The sequence below is a fragment of the Glossina fuscipes genome, unplaced genomic scaffold (assembly GCF_014805625.2).
Source record: "Glossina fuscipes isolate IAEA_lab_2018 unplaced genomic scaffold, Yale_Gfus_2 2, whole genome shotgun sequence".
Taxonomy (NCBI): domain Eukaryota; kingdom Metazoa; phylum Arthropoda; class Insecta; order Diptera; family Glossinidae; genus Glossina; species Glossina fuscipes.
The window spans coordinates 16,269,951-16,293,945 of record NW_023998416.1 but is presented as its reverse complement, the minus strand read 5'-3'; the positions used below and the strand labels follow the sequence as shown (position 1 = coordinate 16,293,945).

Here is a 23,995-nt window from a genome sequence, read left to right as displayed (position 1 = left end):
TAGCCTTCTCATTTTTTCATTTACTCCAGATAAATTTGTAAATAAATTTAGAGTTATATTAATTAAAGTTTTTATATATTTCCTAAAGTTTCTCAATTTGTAGAATTTCCCCCTTTTGTTGGTTTTTTTTGGCATACTTAGCTTTACAGGCGCCGAACATGTACCTCTAAATTCGGTTCATTCTTTTTTTTTATTATTAAGTAAGCGCAATCTTTTTCTCTCAATGTTGAGCGGAAATATTCTTCTTCTATTCCTCATAGGGTTTTTGAAAGGAAATTGATAACGCATAAGCAGAACCGTTAACAGAGCATGGCAACCTAATGTAAATATGTATGTAAACAACAGCAATGCAAGCTGACAATTTGTTTTTACCTTCTTCTTCAATTTATATGCATTATAAAAATAGAAGAAATATATTTATAAATTTCATTTTATTTACATATCTTTATAGAGATTGTTATATCGAGTAAAAGTTGTTTATATATGTGTACCTAAAATTTGTACAGAAGTCCATGTGACAACAATGGCTTGTGAAGTAAAAATTTTCGGAAATATAACAAATTTTCGTAAAGTGCAAGAATACTTTGGTCTTGGTCACGGTATATATGCATTTATTAACAATTCGTGTTAAATTTGTACTATTCTTACTCTTGTTGCTTTAGATGACAATTGGCTAAATGCTGTTAATTGCTCGATTTCCCCACTGGGAGAATTAATCGCTTTGGCTCAAGGTGAAAAAATTGCATTGTTAAATTCTTGTTGGAACGACAAATCGCCGGTGGTCGCCTATTCGTTAGGTAAGTTCGAATTTACCTTTATTTAGCTACATGCAGCTATTTTAAAACACGGCAAACGTACCGCATTAGGGTGGTGTGGGGAGTTAGACGATCCCAATGAAATAATAACCTCGGTTCTATGCCTGCCCATGTTTGGAAGCAACGTTAGTTCTGGAGCTGAATGGACTTGCATAGTTTTTGGATTAAGTTCAGGAAAAATAGTCTTCTACACAGATGGCGGTATTAAAATCTTTTCACAAAGGTAAACCATTATCAATGGAGCATTTATTGTTTATTAGCGTCAAGTTTGTATTTACGCAGTTTCCATGAAGGTCCAGTTCTCAATCTGAAGGCCTACAGTCCTCCCCGTGGATCTGAAGCCGAACCATTTGTTTACTTTACTTATGAAGGTTGCTTATGTTTCATGAAGGGCTTGGATTTTGTACCACATCTAAATAATTTACGTTACAATTTAAATCGTACGATGAGACATAACAACTTCTCTTCGGTTAACGCTGAGGCAGCAGTAAAAATTGCTGATCTTCTGACATACCAAAAATTGCATTTTCCCCTTGAACATCGTACGATGATAAACGATGCCGCTATCTCTGCTTTTTATGCACCCAAAATCTTTGATCACTGCATAGACCAATGCTTGAACAGTGGTTATTATACACGCATTACCGAGAATCCCGCACAAAGCTCTACAGTTCTTGGCGTGGGAAATGCACCTTACCTTGGCTTTTACAGTGCCGAAGAAGGCTATAAAATTATTTCTTTAGGTGAAGTAGCGAAAGATGTGATAGGCGTAGCTTATCGCAACATTTTCGGGAATATTTTTGGACGCTCCCCTACAACCGCTTTTGAAGCTGAAAATCAAGCGTCTACAACGGCAGCCAAAGATATACAAATGCGTTCAAAATTTCAATTTTTCGACGACAAAAGAGACGCTTATAGCATTGCCATTGCACCAAATGGCCGTTTAGCGGCAATAGTCGACAATTTAGAGCGAGTTATGCTCGTGGATTGCCAGAAATCAATCATTTTAAGAGTATGGAAAGGATATCGAGAAGCACAGTGTGGCTTTATTGTAGTCAAAGAAAAGACTCTGAAAAATATACAAACCTCACGTAGAAAAGCAATGTTTCTGGTTATATACGCTCCCCGATTGGGATGCTTGGAAATTTGGCCTTTACAGTATGGTCCTAAAGTTTCAGCGTTCACAGTCAGTAAAAATGGTCAACTAATCTACAACACACACGGTTTGATAGGTGAGTAATGTTTAAAGCGTAATGGCAACGTCCACTCTATTAAACAAGTTGTCTTTCAGGCCTCAGCAAAGATGTTAAGAAAACTCGTGCCCATAATTATTCCTGCTTATTCCTAGACCCTAATGATGGCTGCGTCAAGGAAATACAAATACCGTTTCATTATGCTCTGAGTGCTACGAATTCTGCCACATCACGCGATATTCATTTGTTGAGACGTTTGAAAAATATGCTTCGTTCCACTGAGCCTTTCAATTTAAGTGTCGAAGAATTGGAATGTTTTGCAGCCGAATTTCAGACGGTAGAAGTCAGACAACAGTGTTTGGAAACATTGTTAAAAAGCAGACAATTGCATGCCTCCACATTTCAAATATTCACAAATGCCTTTACCACAACTCTAGCGCAACAAATTAAAAATCCCAAAGATATCACCGATCTTGAAAGCTTTCAAGACTTCTATATTACAGTTCAAAATTACCGGAGACTTTGCGATTTCTACTTAAGCATAAAAAGATCCGTTAAATCAGAACAAGTGGAATTGCTGCAATTTTCCGATAATTATTTAGTAATTATACAACAATTGCTCCTCCATCTAAGCGATGTTTTAGTAAGCAGTAAACTTTCACCGCTTTCCGAGATGCAGTCAACGGGTCGTTCAGTTACATTTGATTTAGAATGTGATGAACTTGGTGATTTCTTTGATTTCACATCTATTTTTCAAGTCAATTGTAAAAATTATGTGCCATTGCGACAGGAGAAAAGCTGTAATTATGGTGATATTAGTGGTAAATTGTTTAGTGCCTTTTTCGATCAAGGCTTTTCTGTTGAAAATTTCAAGGAGGCAGCAGGAAAGTCGACGATACCATGTCAAGATTTGCTGGTATTAGTTCTCCAGTATTGGTTGGAAAAACCTTTTTTATATGAAAACACGTAAGTCGACGTTGATAAGATTCAAAAGCAACAAAATTTAAAAAGTATGTTTGTTTTAGAGACCAAATTATTGAGGACATGTCGCGTCTGGGAGCCACAGTACGCGCAATATGTGAGCTAGCCGGAGATGTAGTTAATGATTACGCTTACAATGCTATATCGCCGTGGTGGCAGAAAGTACGAGAATTATTGCTCCAAAGCTCAAAATCTATTGGTCTTCTTGTCGCTATAGTATGTAAAACTGTAGCTAAAGATTTACGCCAAGACTACAAAGAGGTATATCGCCAAAGGTTGAAATAGGAAAATTATTTACAATGTTTTTAATTTTATTAAAGGGATCTTGTGATGAGGGCTCACAACACGAGGAAGACGAAAACTGGGAACAGATCTCACACGATGAAGCTCAATGGGCTTTATTAATAGCAAAATTAGAGGATATAGCCATACTTGGCGCTATCATAGAGTAAGTTGCCAAATTGAAAATTACTCATAGCTCAATATCCATTGGAGGGAAATATTTTCGAAATATGGTATTTATATGTGTATATGTTTGAGCTTTTTGTAGTTCATCCGCTAACGCTACTAAACACTCTTATGTCCTCTCCCTTTAGTGTACAACCCCGCATACTGCACACTATTTATGTGTGATTGTGCATTAACTGTTTGCAACACCAAGAACAATTACAGGATCATTAATGGTAGTCTAGCAGTCCAAGAACACTTCTCCGATTGTCTTAACGACCGTCAGTCTCGGACTAACATAGTCAATATGGTGGCTTAACTTTGGTCAGGTTTCGCCATAAGAAAAGCACTCACGATTTATAAATCATTTATTCGCTTAAAAATAGAATTTTCCCTCTTCATCACTTGTAACCTTTCGAATGTTTCCAAAATTATGATAAAATACAGTCGTTTCAAAACAATCAGCTAAGACCATCTGCGGGACTTATTCCCCCCACACCTATTCCCTTCCTGAGAGTTATTTCTGATGAATTAATTGTCAGTGAGATGGCTGTGCTTCTGACTGCTAAAGAAATTCTAAAAGTTAAAATCATTGGACCGTCACACCAGTTGTTATTTAAAGTTTCATCGTATTTTTGATAAAGTCAACAGTATCTCAATTTGACACAGAGTGTATGTACAAGAGGTTTTATTCCTTTTGCAGCTGTAGTCGGACTTGAATCCGCATGTCGGGAACAACTTCGTTTTTTGCAAGTAATGATTTCCAAATTTATTTATGCTAATGACGGCTCGGTTGGTTTATAAAGATCAGGTTTCGCGTCGCTTAAGTATCCACTGGAACTACTTGGAAAATTCGAAATTCTGCAACAGCTTTCGTCAACCTTTATTGAACTTCTGGCCATCAGACGGGCTGTTCATCTTTCCAAATCAACTGATAACAAGAAATTTTTCTGTTTTTCAGATCGGCCATGCCCCTATTAAAAAAAAAAAATATCCGCGCAATTCTATGTAATTGAAATCCATATTGAGGTGTGTCATCTGGTCTGGATTCCAGCCCACTGTGGCCATCATTTAAATAAAAATGCTGATCTTTACGCTCGTGAAGCTCGGCTTTTCAAATATCCTCTCAAAGACACCTTCCATCTTATTCGTAATTATGTAATGCAAGACTGGAAAGACAAGTATCTGGATTTAGCTAAATATAACGAAACTTTTTTATAAAATTCACCCTTTTACGACCTTTACCCTTGCATTATTGTGCAAACATACATCTGACAAAATTTACTTAAAGATTGCTGTTAGACGGGTATCATCTGATATATGTGCCATACGCCACACAAAACAGTCAGTTAGGCATCTCGTTTTCCCTTACAGCATACTCGATAACACTAGATTTTCTTATGGATTTTTTAGTATCTATACGAAATCTTTCGTGTTCGCAATATACCTCATCTTAAGCAGCTAAATGCCTTCATTAAATCTACTAAATTCTTTCTTTTTAAGTATAATAAGGGTATGCTAATTTTTGTCCCGCTTAATCATATGTTTAACGGTTTTCATATCTCCATAAATCCAAAGCGTGTATATAGCCATAGTTTGAGATTAGTCTTCTGGTCTAAGCTCAAAGAATGGACGATGCTGTTTTGGCCATTACAACTCATACATCATTCAATCGAGGGAGTTAATCAATCTTTCATCGTCATTAAATCATTTTTGGTCATCATCTTCGGAATTGTATCCCATCGTAAGAGATAACCATCTCTGCATCATCATTGCATCACTTTCAATCATCACGTGATCGACATCTTTTTTGTGAACTATCATAATCTTTTTTGTTTTGACATCCTGAAACCTTAAGAAGATTGGGACATATAGGTCCTTCTTTACAGGCTTTGCCCATTTACCATTTATCTACAAAAAGAAAAAAAATAATTATACTAAACGAATTGTTGTGGGCCACTTAGTGATCGGTCTTGCTTGACTATAATGTTTTAATGTTTTAACTTGGTGCCTTTTATCTGTCGTTAAAAGTGTCCTCATTATTATGTATTTGAACATTACTAGTGATGATTTAGAAAATATTCGGTTTAAGCCTATCGCAATTTCTCTCTCTTTTTTTCATTTTTATAACTTAGGTGTCGGATATTATGCTTAGAACCCACAATGCCTGAAATTGCTTATGATCCTCCAAATTGCAGTTTGAAATTCGTTGTGAATGGGGGGAAAGGTATCGTTACGGATTTAACTGCTCAATGGCTTATTAGTACGCGTATACATCCATCGGAAATTGTGGAATTCGAGAAATCGCTTACAGCAGATGAAAGTTCTACTAAAACCTGTGAAAAAAGTAGCAACAAAGACGTTGAACAAATCCCGCTGCAAAAAGAAGAACCTAATATTACGGATATAAAACGAGAAGCAGTGCTAATGAAATTAGCTTTACTTCGTAAACATTTCCCCTTTAGTCTACAATCTGGAGTACTCTTGAGTTTAATGTCATGGCATTATATGATTTACTGGAGTAAGAATTTAAATAGTCTTCAGCATTTCAAAGCAGCATTAATTTGCTTAGAGCAATTTAAACCTGACGATTATGCGTTAAAGCATGGCATTGGTTGTATGTTGTGGCAGGCGACCATAAAATTTCCGCTACAATCTGCGACAAAATTAATAGAAAAAGTTGGTCGTCTGCCAAAAAATAAATTGTGTCAACAGAACATTGACATGAACGCTTCATCGTTGCCCGAATTTCTGGAACACTGCCTCGATTTCATAAAACATTTGAAAGGATCTGTAAATTACGAAAAAAGAGAGTTACACTTTGAAGAATCTTTGATTGAAGGACCTTTAGCTTTAGCATATTTAGCTATGCAACAACACCACGCTGTAAATAATCTACTAAAATTGCATTTTGAACTGTGTGCTGTTTTGCATTTTATTGTTAACTTTCAACTGAAATTTTCAAAACCCTTAACCACGCTTTTCGACGCAATGAGCAATAAGGCGTTCTTTATGGATATTAATAAGGAGTTGTCTTTTATATTACCTGCACCCGACCCGGCTCTGCAATCGCTAAGAACTGATTTTTTATGTAAGGTTATAACAGCGTCGATGGATTTAATACGTGAAGATTTCCTAGAAGTTTTCATTCTCGAACATGCTGAATACATGGAGAAAATCTATACCTTGGGAAAAAGTTGGTGCGTAGATCACTTACCATTACGAAGACGTCAGGTAAATTCCAATTTTCGAAAAAGAAGAAGTAATATATTTAAAATTTCTGTTTCCATGCCATACGCCGTCAGATTGCTGATTTGTATAGTCATGGCTATGATGGGAATGCTGAACCTTTGCTGAATGATATACCTAAAGACGAGCACATGGGGCGTTTGTTGTTAGAAATTGCGGGACATCGTTTAAATCTATACACCAATTTCTCCCAGAAGAGATTCCTCACAGTAGCTTCCGTTGGTCAACAATTATTACAGTATCTAGACCATCTTGTAAGTCTTTTTGACTTTATTCTTACTTACTCTATGGACACGCTTCTAATCATCGATTGAGCAATCGAAAGCAAAATGTCAAAAATAGTTTTCACGATTTCTGATAACTTTTTTCTTTTCATTTTGAGCAGCAAACAATATCGGAGAAAAGCGTTGTAACAACAACTTTACAAGAGCTAGAAATCACCCACTGTAGTATCATCAAATTAGTCGCCAACGCTATTGAGTGCCTCTCAGGTAAAGATTCACCCTATGTACATATCGCCGCCCAAATGTTTGACGCTGGCAATCTTTTGAAAGAATGTGATAATTGAAAGGATATTGATAGACCCGTTTAACCTTAACATGCAAGCACCTCAAATTTTATTTTACGTTTTCATTAGGCTCGTAAATATAACAAATGAAAATCTTATATACTTACTCCTTAAGGAGAGGAGACTTGCATGTTCGCTCCCTTAAACATGTATAGATGAAGAAGAATTGTTTGTTGATTATGGATGCATTCCTGTGCTCCGTTTTTTGCCGATAAATAAATGTGCCAAATTTTATATCCACTCCTCGTGTAAAGGCTATCGAAAAAAATTTTTCTTAACAATTTTTTAATGTGCAATTGAATATTGCGGTTATTCGTGCTTCAACTGATGTGTTTGTCCAATGAGGATTGATGGGCATATGGATAGAGCGCAATCATCTTAGCATCGTAGCCTCATCAACTATATAATATATCTCTAAGAATAAAACAAGGAAACTCTTATATCGAAGAGCGTTTTAGAAAATAAACAAATAAAACTAAAGGAAAACCGTTATTTTCATTTAAGCAGTATATTTCAAGTTTAAAAAGTTTAATGTTTTATATTGATTGTAAATTTAAATTAAAAAACATATATAGCACACATTTCATTGTATTACATATGTAAAAAAACAGCAATAAAATATCTGCCAATCTTTTTTGTTTGTTGCTTTAGTCTACCATAGAAAGCGAGGACTGCCCTGTTATTTACTTTTTTCTAAACCAAGCAATATACTGCTATTTTATTAGCATTTTTCTAAAATGAGATCCTTTTGGAGTAATTTTTAAAGCGGACGAATTTATTCCCACAAAGAGTATTAAAATTGGTTTTAAAAGGAAGACCTTCTCTAAAGCGATCAAATTCAATTTTTACAATCTACCCGTGGAGTACTTCTTACCCAACTTAAAGCAATGGTTTAAATGCAGTAGATATGAGCATGCGTCGAAGTTCTGTGAAGCTAAGAAAGACGGGTGTGTGAACTACGGGGAGTCTCCCAAGCGCGAAAACTGTGAACGCTCTAAACAAGTGCTGCCCGAACAGGCAGTGAAAATTAAATATCATGAAGATTATGGCCGATAAAAATCTTTCCTATAAAGAAGTGAAAGAGAAATTTTCCTCAAACTAGTTGGATTGTCTGGGTGGCAACTCCTACTATGAGAATTTCCCTCCATTGGAGAACTCGTCCGCTATTTTGATCTCAAAGCATACATGATTGTAAGCTGAAGGCAAGCTTATTTAAAAATGTATCTTCAATAGTCGGGAAACTGTCTTCTGTAGTATCCGTCCCCTCACTTTTTGAATTGACTTGGTTTATAACAGCTAACTAGTCATATTTGAATAAAAGAGATTTTGGAGTTTGATCCTAACATTGTCATGATTTCTCCTTTTTTATTTTTTTAAATTCAGAAAACTTCCCGCTTTCAAATCCCTTCCACCGTCTTCGCCCTTTGTCAACCATAATAAAGTAGATTTCTCAAGAGGTTCTTATAAATACTCACAGAATCGGCAGGAAGTTATTAAATTTCTTTTGAAAACTCTTAAAAATTATCCCAAGAAATTCGGATTGCCGATGAAAAGTAGTAATCAAATTTTATTTCTAAAATGCAACTCTTCTTTGTACTTTCACATACGAGTCTTTTAAATGTTATTACAAACCTTTCCAGCGCAATTTGCTTATGAATCAAGTTCTCTTAGTCAAGAAACTCGATGAATAATAATTTCAACATTTAATATTCAGTTTAAGACCTACCAACGAATGTTGAAGAACATAAAGCGAAAATAATAGTAAATATCTTATATTTCAAAATCTCGTGGTTATTCCTGTCAACGTTACGAACTTGCAATCCTGATTTTAGATTATCCTGTGACATCTTTGGAATTGTGAAATCGTACCGAGGTCTTGAATATTTCAAACTAACCAGGAAAGCCTAATTAGAAACGCCGCGTTGTAAGGTTAACTCACGCTGAGGAGTGTTTTTTTAGCTCTCTAGAAAAACAAAACCATACTCAGGTTAAAGTGAGCCAATTTAATATCTAAATTATTCGACATAAGTATAAAGGATCATATAAGAATGGGCTACGCAATGGGGTCAGAGCGTAACGCTACCTGCGTTCACGCGTTTGCAAATAACAGTAAAAAACGATCTAGGTTTTTGAATTGCATGGAATTTATATATATAAATAATGTATATATGTGTATTTAAGCGGCAACATGATGTGTTCCTTATTGGAATGAATGGCAGAACTCGTTGCCTTTGATAACAGCGTGCAAATTGGTAAACTATTGAGTCTTGTAAAACCGTCTGGTTTCAACAGCATTCGGATTTGCATTGAATGACACTATTGCTCTATTCCTATTGAGCATAGTGTTGACAGATACTAAGCGAAAACCATTGCCATTAAGCCAACTATCACATTTAATAAGCTGCATGTTGAGGTACAACATCAAAGTTTTGATTGGTCGCAATCGTGTCATCGTTGATAAAAAAGATTAGTAGTAGACCAATCCAACCTGTAGCTGTTGTAACGTTTTATAAATTTTCGAAAGCTTTTATTATTTATTTGAACCGACTTTTATCCAGTTTTCAATTGCGTCGCTTCGCTTCTTAAGAGGAGTCGTTCGTCCTATCGTTTTTATCGTTCGTTAGTAACTGGAATCACATATTCCCACAATATCTTGCGATTTGGTTGTGAGCTTTTCACGTTATTTGCACAACAAATATTGAGCGAGATTTTGGTTATCGGTGATTTTCTGGAAAAGGTTTACAAATTCAAGTTTTGCGTGTACGGAGTTGCGGTTAGTTAACCGTGTTTCATGCCAGCGTTTTCAATTTTCCCGCTTCACAAAGTTTCGTACGAAGGACTTCGCCTGCAAACCTGAAATCTTTATGTTATGTGAACTTATAACTGGAAGCAGTGGTGCAGTTCTGTTTCGTAAGAATAAAGCAAGCTGTTCCTTCCTACGACAATGCCATCATCATGAGAGACCTTTATTTTTTTACGGCATAGTAACTCGAATCTTGCCTCGAATCGTCCATTGCCGGTTGGGATTTTCATAAGTCACAAATCTATCGATGAGGCCAAGCAACTCGTCTGAGGAGACGCGATGCAGTTTAACTGTGACATTGACCTTCGAGCATTCGATGATTTAAGCCTGAAGCCTTAAACTATCTTGTCCTCGTCTCGTCGGATTCGAAAATGCAGTCTCGTTTATGCAATGCAAATTTGGTATTATGCGACGTTTTATTAAACGGTACAACAAATCCAAATCGCTTATCCGTCCTTTAAAGGCGCGGTTTTTTTATGAAATTCAATCGTCAATCATTGCTGCTCTTTCATTTATTTAGATTCATAAGGGCATAACAACACTTTATTCAGCAGTTACACGAAATTTGATCTTATGTTTTCTTATAATCAGGTAAACCTTTATGGATTGCCGTAATTGGTATTTTGAGTTGTAACTTTTTTAATAACGCTTCATCATGCCATGCATACCAGTCGCGAAAGCTTGTCAAATCTACAAAATCCTGTACGGAGATCCGTAAGTGTCCTAGTTAGTTTTACAAGCAAGTAAAACTGTAAATTGTTAAGCTATCCAGAACCCATGGAATCCACATATGATCCATAAGTTAGAAAGTGAAGCTGCTGCAAGCTTACCGTAGGAAGGAAGAATGTTCTTGCGGATATGTGTAACATAGTTCTTCCGGGTACTGTCATTACATAACACTAAAATATTTCAGATTTAAATGTAAAGTCTTTCATTCGAGGATTCGTGAGGCGATAGAATCAATACTCAATAGCATCAACAAAAAATATTCAGAATATTTTTGGACTATTCAAAACCAATCAACAAGCTCAATTTGAAAGATTTTTCGTCAAAACACAGACAAGGAATGAATTAATTTTAGCAAGGCGTTGTGGCTGATTCTAGCGAGTTTGCAACAATAATAAAGCCATCAATAATTCGGCAAGTAATGTCTATATGCGTGGGAACAAGATATCAACAAGCTTCCGAGGTAACAAAGACAGGGAAAGTAAAAAACGGCGTGAAAAATGATCTGCTACAACTTCTTCTTCAGGTTCTTAACGATCGAAATAACTCGATGGCAACGATCGCTCCAAAGATATGAAAAAATACAGGGCACTAACGCACGCCGGTAAGACGATATTGAATTATAAACATAAATTCCTTCTCTAGGCGTGTTGTTAATAATGAGCTAACTTCTACCTAAATGTGACCTAATCTGCGTGTTATTTGACAAATTAGCGAGAGGCTCCGTGAGTGTAAATAGTGCTTGTGTTCAAAGCGAACGGAAGCTCCAATCGCATTGCAAGAGCGCGAATACGGCAAACATTCAAATGGCGACGCCAATTTTTATTAACATGGCTCTCAAGAGGGCATAAATACGTGTAGCATTGTCGTCAATTCAACAAACAAAATATACCCAGCCATTACTTAACGCAAGTTTTGTCAACGAAGCTAACCGGTATACGGTATAGATGAGTCGGATGTACGAGATTTTTATTGCCGTCCAATTAAACGCATTTATTTCATTTGTATGCTCACATTCACACACGACGACTGTAAGAAGAAGAGTAAGCGAGTTTTTTGGTTTTGATTGAAAAAGAAGAAAATATTTTTGTTTAAGGAAAGCCTATGCATTCTGTGGATCCTATGTAACATACCTCAAGGGCTCGCATAGAACTTCAAGCTAGCTCGCCAAAAATGGGGGGTCAACAACAAAATTTACCTCATACAATTTTTATAAATTTTCTGGGTTTGAATGTGGAGGTGTATGTTTTTGGTTGTCTCAGCTCACCACTCAGGTTCAAAGGACACAAATTTAGTCATAATTATTTAACGAAAGGAAAGAGAACTTGTTATAAAAAAAGATTAGTTAAATAATTAAAAGGTTAATGCTTCATAAATGAATTACTAACTAATTAATAATTAATTAATAATTTTTTATTAGAAATTAGTAAAATTTTGTAATTAAGGAAGCGTTTTGCTTCCTTACAATAACAAGTCCGTCCACACAAATATCTACCCGTAGACCCCAAGCAATCAGTCTGCTTTGTCCATTACATGTCTTTTTTTCTTACTGATTATCATAAGATCACCCTTCTCCCGCACAAACCGTTGACGATTCAATGGTTATAAAAAGAAAAAAAAGAAGAAAATTGTATACACCACTCATTATGGGCTAGGTGAAAATATGCCTAGCAATAAAATATATACATAAGTAGGACACATATAAACAATATACATAAGTCTTTGCATTAGGAAACATGTTGTAATCCGCTGAGCAACATACGAATAGTTGTTTTTAATTGTCACCAAGCTATCTGTGGCATCGAATTAGGCAGAGCCCTGACGGTCTTGTGGTTTTGCAAAATCGTGCTCAACGGATTGTAAAATCATACCTAGATCAGCACTAACAATAAAACAGACAAACAAACATCGCGATAGGAAAAAAATAACAGAGCTTATAAAATCATGCATGTTGATATAATGCATATCACATGAAGACACGCTCAACGGTTTATAAAATCATACAACAACAATAAGTCAGCCATAAAAATATACAAAGAAGCAAACATGGCAATAGAAGAAAAGGGGGTTTATAAAATCATGCATTGTATATATCATATGAAGACAGGCTTAACGTTTTATAAAATCACACAATTTAGTACCTAAGTCAGCACTAGCAATAAGATTGTACGAGTCGGTACTTAAGGTAGTATTAACGATTAGATATACATAAGAGTAGCATTATAATACTTGCACAAGTTAGAGCTGAGATTATAACACAGATGCAGGCAAACATGTTCGATCAGATAATAGTAATAATAGATAATAATAGATGTGTAAGAATATCGTTACAACACATATGCAAGTGAGTATAGTCAAAACATCCATGTAACGGAACAGTGATGTTGATCGCTATACTGAACTATAAAAGAGCGTGTCGCACCATGCTCATCCTTTCAGTTGTGTTATAGCAGCCAGAGGTAAATGGTCACGGACAACATAACTAGCTGACGTTACTGATAGGGCTTTCTTTGACTTTACGGATAGGGAATGGTCGGTTTGGCTTAGCCGTCATCCCTGAATCACAGAAAGACACTCTCTCTTGCGACGTGAAACGATTAGGGACGGACGAGTGGACCTACAGGCCGAGGGTGGCTGCTATAACACCAGCAACGTACTCTTTTCTTTTGCAGAATATCGCGATACGTAAAAGCGTAAAAAAAGATAATAATAATCTTTCAAGACGAACCAAAGCATTGAAAGCGTTCAACAAGAGTCGCGTCACCACGCTGGTTTTTTCCTCCCACTCCTCTTAGAAATCGCTCATCGAATTATAAAAAATCCAAGTAATAAGAACAAAATCCGGAAGTCTAAGTTATTTTTTTTTATATAAATTTCTTGGAAGGAGTCCGGGGAAGCCCTGTCTCCTCTTTTTTTTATTTCTGATAATTTTAGCTTTCGCGTCTACCTATGACAGGAATTTATATTAAATTCATTCTAAATTTTGGAAAGTTTCATTCGAACTCATTAGCGAAATATAAACAAATCGTTTAAAAGACATCTTTGGTATCAGCCAGTTTCGCTTGGATTTAGTATTGCAATGAAGTGAATAATGAAACGAGTAAATTAAAGTAAGTCAATAATAATGCAAAATATTTATAAGGAATCAAAATTGTTCTTTAATAGACCCGTTTGTTCCTCGTCGTACATTTTCCGCAAACTTTAAACAAAAATAATAACAATAACATTCAATTAATAAGCGAACATTTTAAGGAGCATTGGAATTGTAACACTGTATAATGCGTGCCAGACAACTGTATAATGGGACAACGGTCGTGATAGCGACTATAAAAGAGAATGTCACAACACACTCAGTCTTTCATTTCGGTTACAGCTTCTGAGCTTACCCTGCCAAAGAAGACTCGTTACAACGGTACTTCGCGAATGACTACACGATACAATTATTATATAACATTAAGAACAAATTATCGCATACAGTACTTTTTTTTTGTATGTGTAAATTAAACGAGATGTAGTGCGCAGACTTAGTTAGTCGATGATGATGGCGATGCGATGTCAGCAATTGGAGCGATGCTTCGATTATTATTTTGTGTTATCAATTGAGTTTTGGGTGGCATCGTTGTGGGCCTTTTTTTAGCATTATTTATCACATAGTAGTAGGCTTCAAAGCTAATAAATGGTTTTGTAATTTGCAGGACTTTTACTTTTAAGCGCGTTTATAACTATCGTCAAGCAATTCGATGTCACTTTTCAATGGCGTTCTTTCCGTGACATTCGTTTTGGTCATTTCTATTTCTAAGTAAACAGCTGCCGCCGTTGTACCTTCTCGTGTTAGTGGCTTAAACGAAATCTCTTTTTTTCTTTTTTTTCTCTTCTCTTTCAATCAGCTCCCTTTTTCCTACAAGTTATCTATCTATGCTACCTGTCATTTACAAATAAATGTTAAGATTTTAATTATCGTTTTTCGACCAAGTCTGGTGCACGAAAGCGTATAGCGCAAATGGGCAAATGCAGTATTCATTGTTGTTCAAATTTGTACAAGCTATCGCTAGAGTCATTAAACGTTTGAGAAATTTCAATATGCTCGTTGGATCAAATCGATTTCTATTTTCCATTCTCATTTCCATTCAATCAGGTTATAAGCTTAGGCAAAGTTGCAAAACTGCTTTGCCCAAGATGCTAGTATCTACTCGCCTACAGAGATACTCTATTCAAACCTTTGGCACTGTTATTCATAACCTTTTATTATAAAAGCGCAACTCTTTTGTTTCGAGCTGACATTAAAATTTTTTAAGTCTTACTTAGCAAACCCGTATCAGTGGACTTGTGTCGAATGAAGATTTCATATTTCTCACATTTTGCGTTAGTCTGTTATCGAAAACTTGAAGTTAAATCCAGATAAAATCAAAACTGAGTCTGATAGTGGTAGGCAGATATAATGACTGAAGTATTGATTGGCATTGTCAGTCAGATTTACAATTTTGGTTTTGCAATTAACTCTCGTTAAAGTGCTGATGATCATATCAACCTTATGGCCATATATATACCTAATATTCTAAATAAGCCTCCTCCTATGCTCCAACTCAAACCGCATTGAGATTGGCTTGGATTGGATTGTAGCATTATCGATTTATCGTATTCTACCCGTTTATTAATCATTCATACTAATTTTACACTTTCATATATTTCCACACAATGCAAGTCTAGCTATAAACTAGTTAAGATAACCCAATTTAGCCATAATCCGCATTACTTTGTAACTTTAGTAATAACCTAGTTTTAAAACTATTATTTTGCATAAGCTCGCATAGTAATTTGTTATATAAGACACCGATCACTTTTTGGTCGGGTCAGAGTCAAGGAGTGAAATTAAAGTTAATAAACGTCAATTTATCATTACATTTATTCACTACAAAATGTCTTATTATTACATTTGCATGGTAAGAATCCAACGTTTATGGCAACCTTGACTCAACACTGTCCGTCCGTTGGCTTTTAATATGTCCTCAATAACTATAAATACGACAGAATATCGCAATTTTGGTTAAAGACTTCGGACGCTGACCTTGCATTGTTTCTTAATATCGGAAGTGCTATCTTTTTTCTCAAGTTTATTTATACCTGTACTCAGAAATGTCTATATAAGAAAGTACAGTTCGCCAAACGCAGACGTACGGTGAATTCTTATCCATTATAAATATTTAGAATCATCAAAACCACTGCTATAAAGTTGTGAAAATCGTTAGCTCCTAGTACCAAAACTACTGTTAACGTAAATGTTCTTGCATATATTTTGATCAGCGACATCCATTGGTGCAAACAAAAAAATAATGCGAACTATCAATGTACGCTGCGGTTATATTCCATGATTTTGACCTTTATCAAAGTAGAATAGCAATTTTCCATTCCGTTCATTTGAGTTATTCAGTGTATGGAGATGTTAATCAAAATTGCATTTTCAACATTCATTAGTTTTGCTGTTTAATTTGAACAAATCTGTTGCCAAAGCCCATTAAACACTTACGGTGATGCTGCTTCATCATATCCCAATTGCCGGTTTTAGTTTCAATCGTTTAAAAGCAGTGATTTGGACGTCAATGACTAAGAACGGCCTGGAGGACCAAGCAACAGAGGAATTGTCTACCATGCGAATTGACTCAAAATGCGATCTCAATTCGTTTCAACACTGCGGTTTCATTGCTTCCCAGGTAAAAAAAGAAGAGTTTTCCGTTGGTCGTATTGTGACTGGCGAGGAAAGGTGCATCTGCTACAGCAATCTTAAGCGAAAAAAGTCATGGGTTAGTCCAGCAAAATCATCCACATCGAGACCGAAGTGAATGGTTCATGGCCACAAAGTTTTTCTGCGCATATGGTGGGGTCAGCAAGATGTAGTGCATGACGAGATGCTAAAACCGAATGACACTGTTACTGCAGATATCTACTGACGTCGACTGATCAAATTGAAAGAAGTATTGTTGTAAAAAAGACCAGCAATCACGGCTTGGCTGGAATGCGGTTTCGAAACGCTGAAGGAGTACGGAAATGGATCGCCGCCAAACCAATATCGTTCTTTTCACACAATTTTTGAAGTGTTATTTCTCCATTTCCTTTTCTTTTGTTGAAATAAGTTTCTGTCATTGTTCCAATTTTTTCCTGATTTTAAAACATGTGTTTGCGATAATTATCCGCACAGGCTTCTTTCACTTTTTATGGTCGCAACCTAGCGATCGATGACTCCTGCACTCTATAGTCTACGTTCTCACATTCCACATTTTCCATTATTTTCTTCGTTAAAATCCTGTTCAAAGGCATTGCCCACATTTTCTCCAAAAAAACTCAAATTCCGTTGCCAAAAAAAAATGTTTTTTCCATTCTTTCTCCAAAGAAAAACAAAAACAGCTCCTCCCCGTTTTTCTTGACAAAAAAAACCCAAATATACATAGACAGACGGAAAGACAAGCTTAGCAGAATCACTTTCTGAATCAGTCGGTACATTATATAGTGGAGTTGCGGGTATCGTATACATCCGCAAAAGCTTTTAATGTTAAAATTAATATAAATAACGCACACAGCGATTATAATATATTTACAGTGTATACACCAACAATTTATTTATTTCACTTGTTGCAAATGTACGAGTTCACCATGAAATTTCCTTAAATATATTCATCAGTGCTGTTATGGTTGCGATTCTCGATGAAAGGCTGATTCCCTAATCGTTCTTCGTCCACGCTTTAACATATTACTAAATAAACCCGTAGATTTAATGCCTTCGCTTCGTACAGGAATCGGCTCATAAAAGTCCATATAATTTTCGCTCGCAATACGCTTTACGGAACTTGGTGTGGATGGTATTTCGAAAGTTTTTGTTTCATGAACTTTCAAATGATTATAAACCGGTACATAAGAGCTTGTAATGTCCAACTCAATCGGGATCTCTACGCCGCTACGACCCGGTAATTTAAAGTGTTTACCCAAAATGGGTCCGCGCAATGATTTACCACAATGCCCAAGCAATTCCTCCTCTGCGCCTTTTTCATCATCAATTTTTTTCTGAGCTTTACGAATATTCATACGAAAACGGCCTTCTTGAACGCCCGTAATCACCTGTTGGAGAGAACAAGAAGTGTACACAAGCTATACGTGTGCTTGCACTCTGCTAAAAATAAGAAGAAAGAGCAAATTTGAAACCTTCATGGTAGTAGAACTGGCAACTTTTTTAATATCAGGAGGCATACGAAATACATGCTCCTTCTCGCTTATCGGTTCGAATGGCGACAGTTTCATCCAAGGTAATGGCATACCCAAAGTCCCTAGATATCTACCACCTATAGTCCACAGGCGAACTGAGAAATCATGGCTACCTCTGCAAGAGATCCGAAACATTAATTTACTTAAAAAATACCTACAGTGTTCATGAACATGTATACAGCTTACGTAATTAAAACTTTTGGTAAATTAACAAAAACGACCGAATGTATGGCTTTTAAATGCCCTTTATATGAGTTGAGTAATAAAGGCTCTTTTTGGTTGCGTACCGCGCGCTTTGCTCGGGTTAAAATCAATTCCTTGCGCAAAAATATAAACTGTAAACGCAATAACGGCATACTGATCCTAATTTTTTCCTGTTCTGGTATGCTATAAAAACAAACGTACAAATGCTAATATATAAAATATATATATTTATATGTATTTACGTATTAACAATCAGTTTTATTGATACATATATATTACTACTTGTGAACAGTTAAATAAACCTAAAAACATATAATAAATTATTGTTATTGCTTTGGGTAAAAACTTTAACAATTGCTTAGTTAATGGAGATAAATTCATTCGCAAGAATTGGAAGAGGACATGCAAACTTTTTTGACATGCATAAAGTTACTGTTATTGTATTTGTAACGCAGGGAAAGAAAATATCATTTTTACACCCACCATTGTAGGACATATATATATGTTATAGTTACTATATTACTCGGTTATTGGAGCTGTAAACAGCTAGAAAGCATAAATTGCGATTCTTAGTTGATTTACTTATGTTCATCTATTCGTTTCATACGTAACAGACCCCTTTTCATTTGGAAGCGGCAACTTTAGTTTACTCAATTAGTTTGATCCAACTAAAAGTTAATAAACAAAGATGCAACTTTACCACGTCGGAGATTAAGGTTCTCAGCAGACTGAAGCGCAATCGTATATATGCCGAAGTTTACTTAAAGATGGTCGTGGGGAATCACCTGATACGAAGGAAGCGTGTCACTCAAAAGAGTTGAACAAATGAGCGAAAAACTATTGGCGGAACTACCTTCAGTACTTTCCCTCCGTATGTTGCATTTATACCTTTGTATACGATATAATGATGGGTAAAATCTTCCCATATATGATGGAATATGCATCGAAACCTTTAGAGTCGTTTAAAAGTAACGATTAAAATGAACAATTTTTTTTTTCTTTGATGCTGGAAAGAGCGGTATTCTCAGTTTATGCTCCTGGGCTGTAAGCGTGTCCTTTGATCGATTTGCTCCATTTTCGGTATAAGAGCTTCTAAATATGTGTTCATTTTTGCGGCTAGAAGAATTTTTACCGCAGAAAGACAGAGCGGCAGACAGAAATGCTAGAATGAGTGCAGAATTAGAGGCTGAGCAACAAGAATAATTTGCAAGGTATCTGCGCTCACCCTTCACTGGTGGGCATAAAAAGTTGCAATTATGGTTAGAAGAAGGATTCTGAGACTGTCGTGAAAATTTTTTTGTCATTTTGAATGACGAATAGTTGGGATTGGGAAACAAAAAAAAAACAGACTAAAAGAGAAATAAAAATTTGTAAAAGCGCAAAAAACAGAAGAATGCTAAAGACGAAAAAGGACTTAATAGCGCACTTCGTTTTTGCCTTTGTTGCTGAAGCGCATGCATCAAAATTAGAAAGCAATAACGTATATTATTAATAAAAATAACTTTTCAAGGGCGAATAAAATATAGAAAATAAAAGCTCACTAAAAACCAAAATAGTCGTGGCAAGTTAACTAAAATTTAGTGCATCAGGCATAAAAAAGAAGTAGGTTCAATAGAAGTCTAAAGCTAGCTTGCATAATGCTGGGCACACACAAAGCATTTTAGGAACCATTCTTCCAAAATACTATTTTTGAAACGAAGAACTCGTTGCTTGCTTAATAAGATTACCGTAAGTTTTGTGTTAATGTAGTTCGTAATTACTGAAAAAATTATTTTAAACTCACCAATAGTTCTTAACATGCCAAATCTTGATGTAACCAAATGCAGTACCAGTAAAGAGGTAACGATTTTTACGATCAGTTGTCATAGTCAAAACACAATCACCAATTTTATGTATGGCATTGAACTCGGTTATGTAGCTACCGCGTTGATGATGAGAATATACTTGTATTGCACCAGTTTCCAATGCTACGAAAACGCTACCTAATGGAAGATAAATCCAAGCAACATTAACAACGAACGATTGTGTATTCAAGTATAGGTACCATATTCGGGAGTCATGGGACGTGTTTGCAAAAATAAAATTGCTTGCACAGATACGGTCGCACCAGGAGCAACAATTATACCGCGGTGAAAGCTCTCGGCTCTTATTTTGATTTCTGATCTTTGATCAGACACAAGCGCAGTCCATTGTTTTTCCATTTCTCTAATGCGTTCAAATACCGACATATCACGCGTCCTAACATTCAAATCATCCTCATAAACAACTTCCTTACGCTTCTCAAGACGAAGTCCTTTTAGCTTTAATTCGATAAATTTTACCGGTTCTTGGACATTATAACGTCGGTAAGGTTGACCGGTTTCCAATTTCCAAAATATCAATTCGCCGGAATGAGTGGCTGTAGCAACGCCTTCGCCTAGCTTCACATCGGCGCAGGTAATATCATCGCTATGGAACATGGGCCATTTCTTAGGATCAGAATATTCCCGACCTTCTACATCATTGAATTCTGTAACCTGCTGGTCCCAGCCAACAGCTAATATCCTAAATATTAAAGTGCGTAAATTGTATGCGAATACAGATTTTCTCCTCTACTTCATTACCTTTCCACGACCCATATAACAGCAGTTACTTCGTGATCGCTTTTAATACTCATATTACGTACGCAAACGGCGTTATTGTAATTCCAGACCTTGAGTGAACCGTCGCGAGCACCCGTCAATAAAAATTGTTCTAAAGGATCGAAACATGCCGCCGTAATTTCAATATCAATATTTTCCCCGTAGACTTGTTTAGTGTGACAATTTTTCATAATAATTTTGCGTTTGCCAGTCCAAGGATCCCACACAATTATATAGCTATCCAGACCGCAAGTAACTAAATTACGAAATAATTTATTATACAATACGACTGAGACAGGGGCGGCATGAGTATTCCCATCAGTTAAATCTACACGCATGCGTGGATTACACTTGACCGCTATTAATTTGCGACCACCAATCAAAAGTTCCCGTAGTTGCTTATGATAATGATATACCAAATCGGTTTCACCAGGTATTAAACGTGCCAAATCACCAAAAGTTTGCAATAATGAGTGCTCGGAAAGATCCCAAACTTTAATAACCTTGTGATAATCTATGCTATAAAGTTTCTTCTCTTCAGATTGCACAAAGATCTTGACTATGCCTGCATTGTGTCCCGTTAACAAGCCCGTTGGTTGTGCTGGTATGTAAACATCCCAAATTCGCAAACTCGTATCCGGACCTCCAGTAATTACAATATTATTTCGCTCATCAATACAAAACGTAGTAACGCCCTGAAAAAAAGACAATAAAAACGAACAAACAAGTCAGCTACGTTCACTTTTAAGCATATCTCGGCTATCCAACGCCTTGAACATATCACAGAGTATATCCCGGGGCCGCAACCGTGACTCACACGCAATCGTAATAAATGCTTGAGACAAACTTCGGGCAAACGGTATGTGTTAGTTATCACTAAGTTGCATACGATTTTTCGACATTTGTGTCTTGTTTCGTTTTTGTATAAAGAAAGCGCACATTTTTGATATTAAAAACCGAATGACAAAGTAATTATAGTCCTGCACTGCGGTGTTGGATGAAGCAAGTAGATGTCTAAAAACAGATTCTTACTAATGGTATACGAAATACGGCCTTGTCTTCTCCGTACAAACTTATCAGACCGGGACAGCGGCCTCGATATTTTCTTGTATTGCGGTATTCTGCGCAGGCAAACAGACAATTTAAGCGCATGGCATAAAATGCCTGTTGTATCATTTCCGAATGTACACTTAAATGTTCACGGCATTTAAACTGCGGTAATTTGCCCTATAGCAAAGAATATATTTCACTTATTATTACACCAATTATTAATAATTGCATAACCTTTAAAATATCGGACCAGAAAGCTTCCACCAAGGCTGCTCCTGGTTTGCTTTGGAAAGGTCCCCTCAAATATGGATCGAATTCTAACATACGTACATTACCACCATAATCGCCCATAACTAATCTAGAAAATTGTTTCCCACCCGAATGAAAATTGTAGCTCATATAGCACACGGCGTAGGGCATGCTACGAATAACAATACGCAAATTAAACGTAGAGGCCACCGTCTCATGGAAACGTAGCTCACGCTCCGTCGATGACGTACAGACAATGTTAACATCCGATAAGGCGACTATACTTAATATCCAGGTAGATCCTTTTGAGTGCACTGAAAAAGAAAAATTAAACAACTGTAAGAGGAAGAATGTTATAAGAAACATTATATTACAGCTTTCGGATGTGCCAGTACGTATAGGCGCCAAACTCATCGACCAAAAACGAATTTGCCCTTCTCGGCTAGCTGTTATCCATATTCCTGCGGTATCTGGTGACTCCTCAAAAGCCACATTCCTAAGAAGCTTCTTGTTATGTCGCTCTTCATCGTCATCCTCGTCATCGCTACTAAAATGTTTATCATTTTGATTCTCCTCCTCAGCGTCACTAACCGACTTTAATAATGCGATGGCACAAATTGCTAAACGGTGTTCAGATTTTTTAATTATAGGTGGGGTAGATAATGGCAAAATAAGTGATTCTTTTCGACCAGCGGGATCGTCTTCTTGAAACCCGAATATTAAATAAGAAATGAATTCGTTCCAATCACATTTAAAGTCACGGTTTTGATTGATCTTCAAGAAGAGGCGATTATACTCCAGATCAGTGAATTTTATATTAAGATTCTCCAATTCTTCCCGCAACTCGGGATAAGTCAATTGTGTTTTTTTCGAAAATTTGGAATACAGCAGTTCAATTTCTTCAGTCTTCAACCATTCGTGTAAGCGTTCAGGGCGCTCGATTTTATCTAGAGTGAAATCGGACGATAACGTTTGATATTCAATCTGCTGCTCTTTATTATTATCAGTGTAATCGAGCCTGGCTAAAGACATGGCTGCAGGATGTCAAGACTGTTATGCCGCGAATGTTTCAGTTACAATAAAAACACGAACACAATATAAAATAAAAAAAGGAATTTAAACAAAAGCGGCTAAATTCTGCTTAAAAATGAATCCTTAAACTATTATCTGTCATTAAAGTTTGAAATAATTTTCATGATTTGAGGTTTAAGACAAAACCTACATTGTGTCAATTTTGTATTGACTAATTCAATAGTATTTGAATTAATCTCTCTGTATGTTTTTTTGCAGCATGAAATAGCCGATGTACGTGATTATGTCCGTCTTTCTAAATGTTCAAATTACGATTATAAGTTCAGAATTTGTATAAAATAACAAACGTAATTTAATCGCCTCCGTAATATCTAATGGCACTTTCATTCAACTATTTCAATATTTTCGGTTATGATTACGTGGCATCATCGAATGAAAATCTAGTTGCTTAAGACGCAATCATCCCTGTAATTATACTCTATAGTTCTTGTGGTCCAATGGTGTATTCGGTTTGTGCGGGCTGATGCAACACTCCCAAAGGCTTGAGATAAACCCACCTCTTATTGCTTTGACTAATTCAGAGTGACTTTCTGAATTGATCTAAACTTGTTCGTTCGTGTGTCCGTTATATTTTCTACAAGATCTAACCTAAAGGTCGCAATATTTGAAAGGTTTTCATGAAATTTGGTACACCGGTACGTCTTGGCCCGACGACGAACGCTGTTAAAAACCACTATCAATAGAAGGCTTTATTTTCAAGAATAGTTACATGAATAACTGGGTTAGGTGAAACGGTACAGGGTGTA

The 23,995-nt window shown here is 36.2% G+C and overlaps 2 protein-coding genes across 2 annotated transcripts; one reads left to right on the top strand and one right to left on the bottom strand.

The window, feature by feature from the left end:
• Positions 1-357: 357 nt before the first annotated feature.
• On the top strand, positions 358-7,703 carry LOC119632878 (rab3 GTPase-activating protein regulatory subunit). Its single transcript, XM_038026024.1, has 10 exons — positions 358-599; positions 663-797; positions 867-1,038; positions 1,098-2,047; positions 2,107-2,974; positions 3,034-3,250; positions 3,310-3,437; positions 5,572-6,670; positions 6,742-6,939; positions 7,071-7,703. The coding sequence occupies exons 1-10, from the start codon at positions 524-526 to the stop codon at positions 7,251-7,253; spliced, it is 4,026 nt and encodes a 1,341-aa protein (XP_037881952.1). The 5' UTR covers positions 358-523; the 3' UTR covers positions 7,254-7,703.
• A 9,757-nt stretch (positions 7,704-17,460) lies between these two features.
• LOC119632966 (WD repeat-containing protein on Y chromosome-like) lies at positions 17,461-23,189 on the bottom strand. Its single transcript, XM_038026135.1, has 9 exons — positions 22,532-23,189; positions 22,143-22,471; positions 21,891-22,085; positions 20,841-21,553; positions 20,282-20,781; positions 20,021-20,219; positions 18,220-18,420; positions 17,974-18,148; positions 17,461-17,889 (listed from the first exon to the last, which is right to left on the bottom strand). Exons 1-9 carry the CDS (start codon positions 23,187-23,189, stop codon positions 17,461-17,463), a joined length of 3,399 nt encoding a protein of 1,132 aa, XP_037882063.1.
• Between the last annotated feature and the right edge of the window lie 806 nt (positions 23,190-23,995).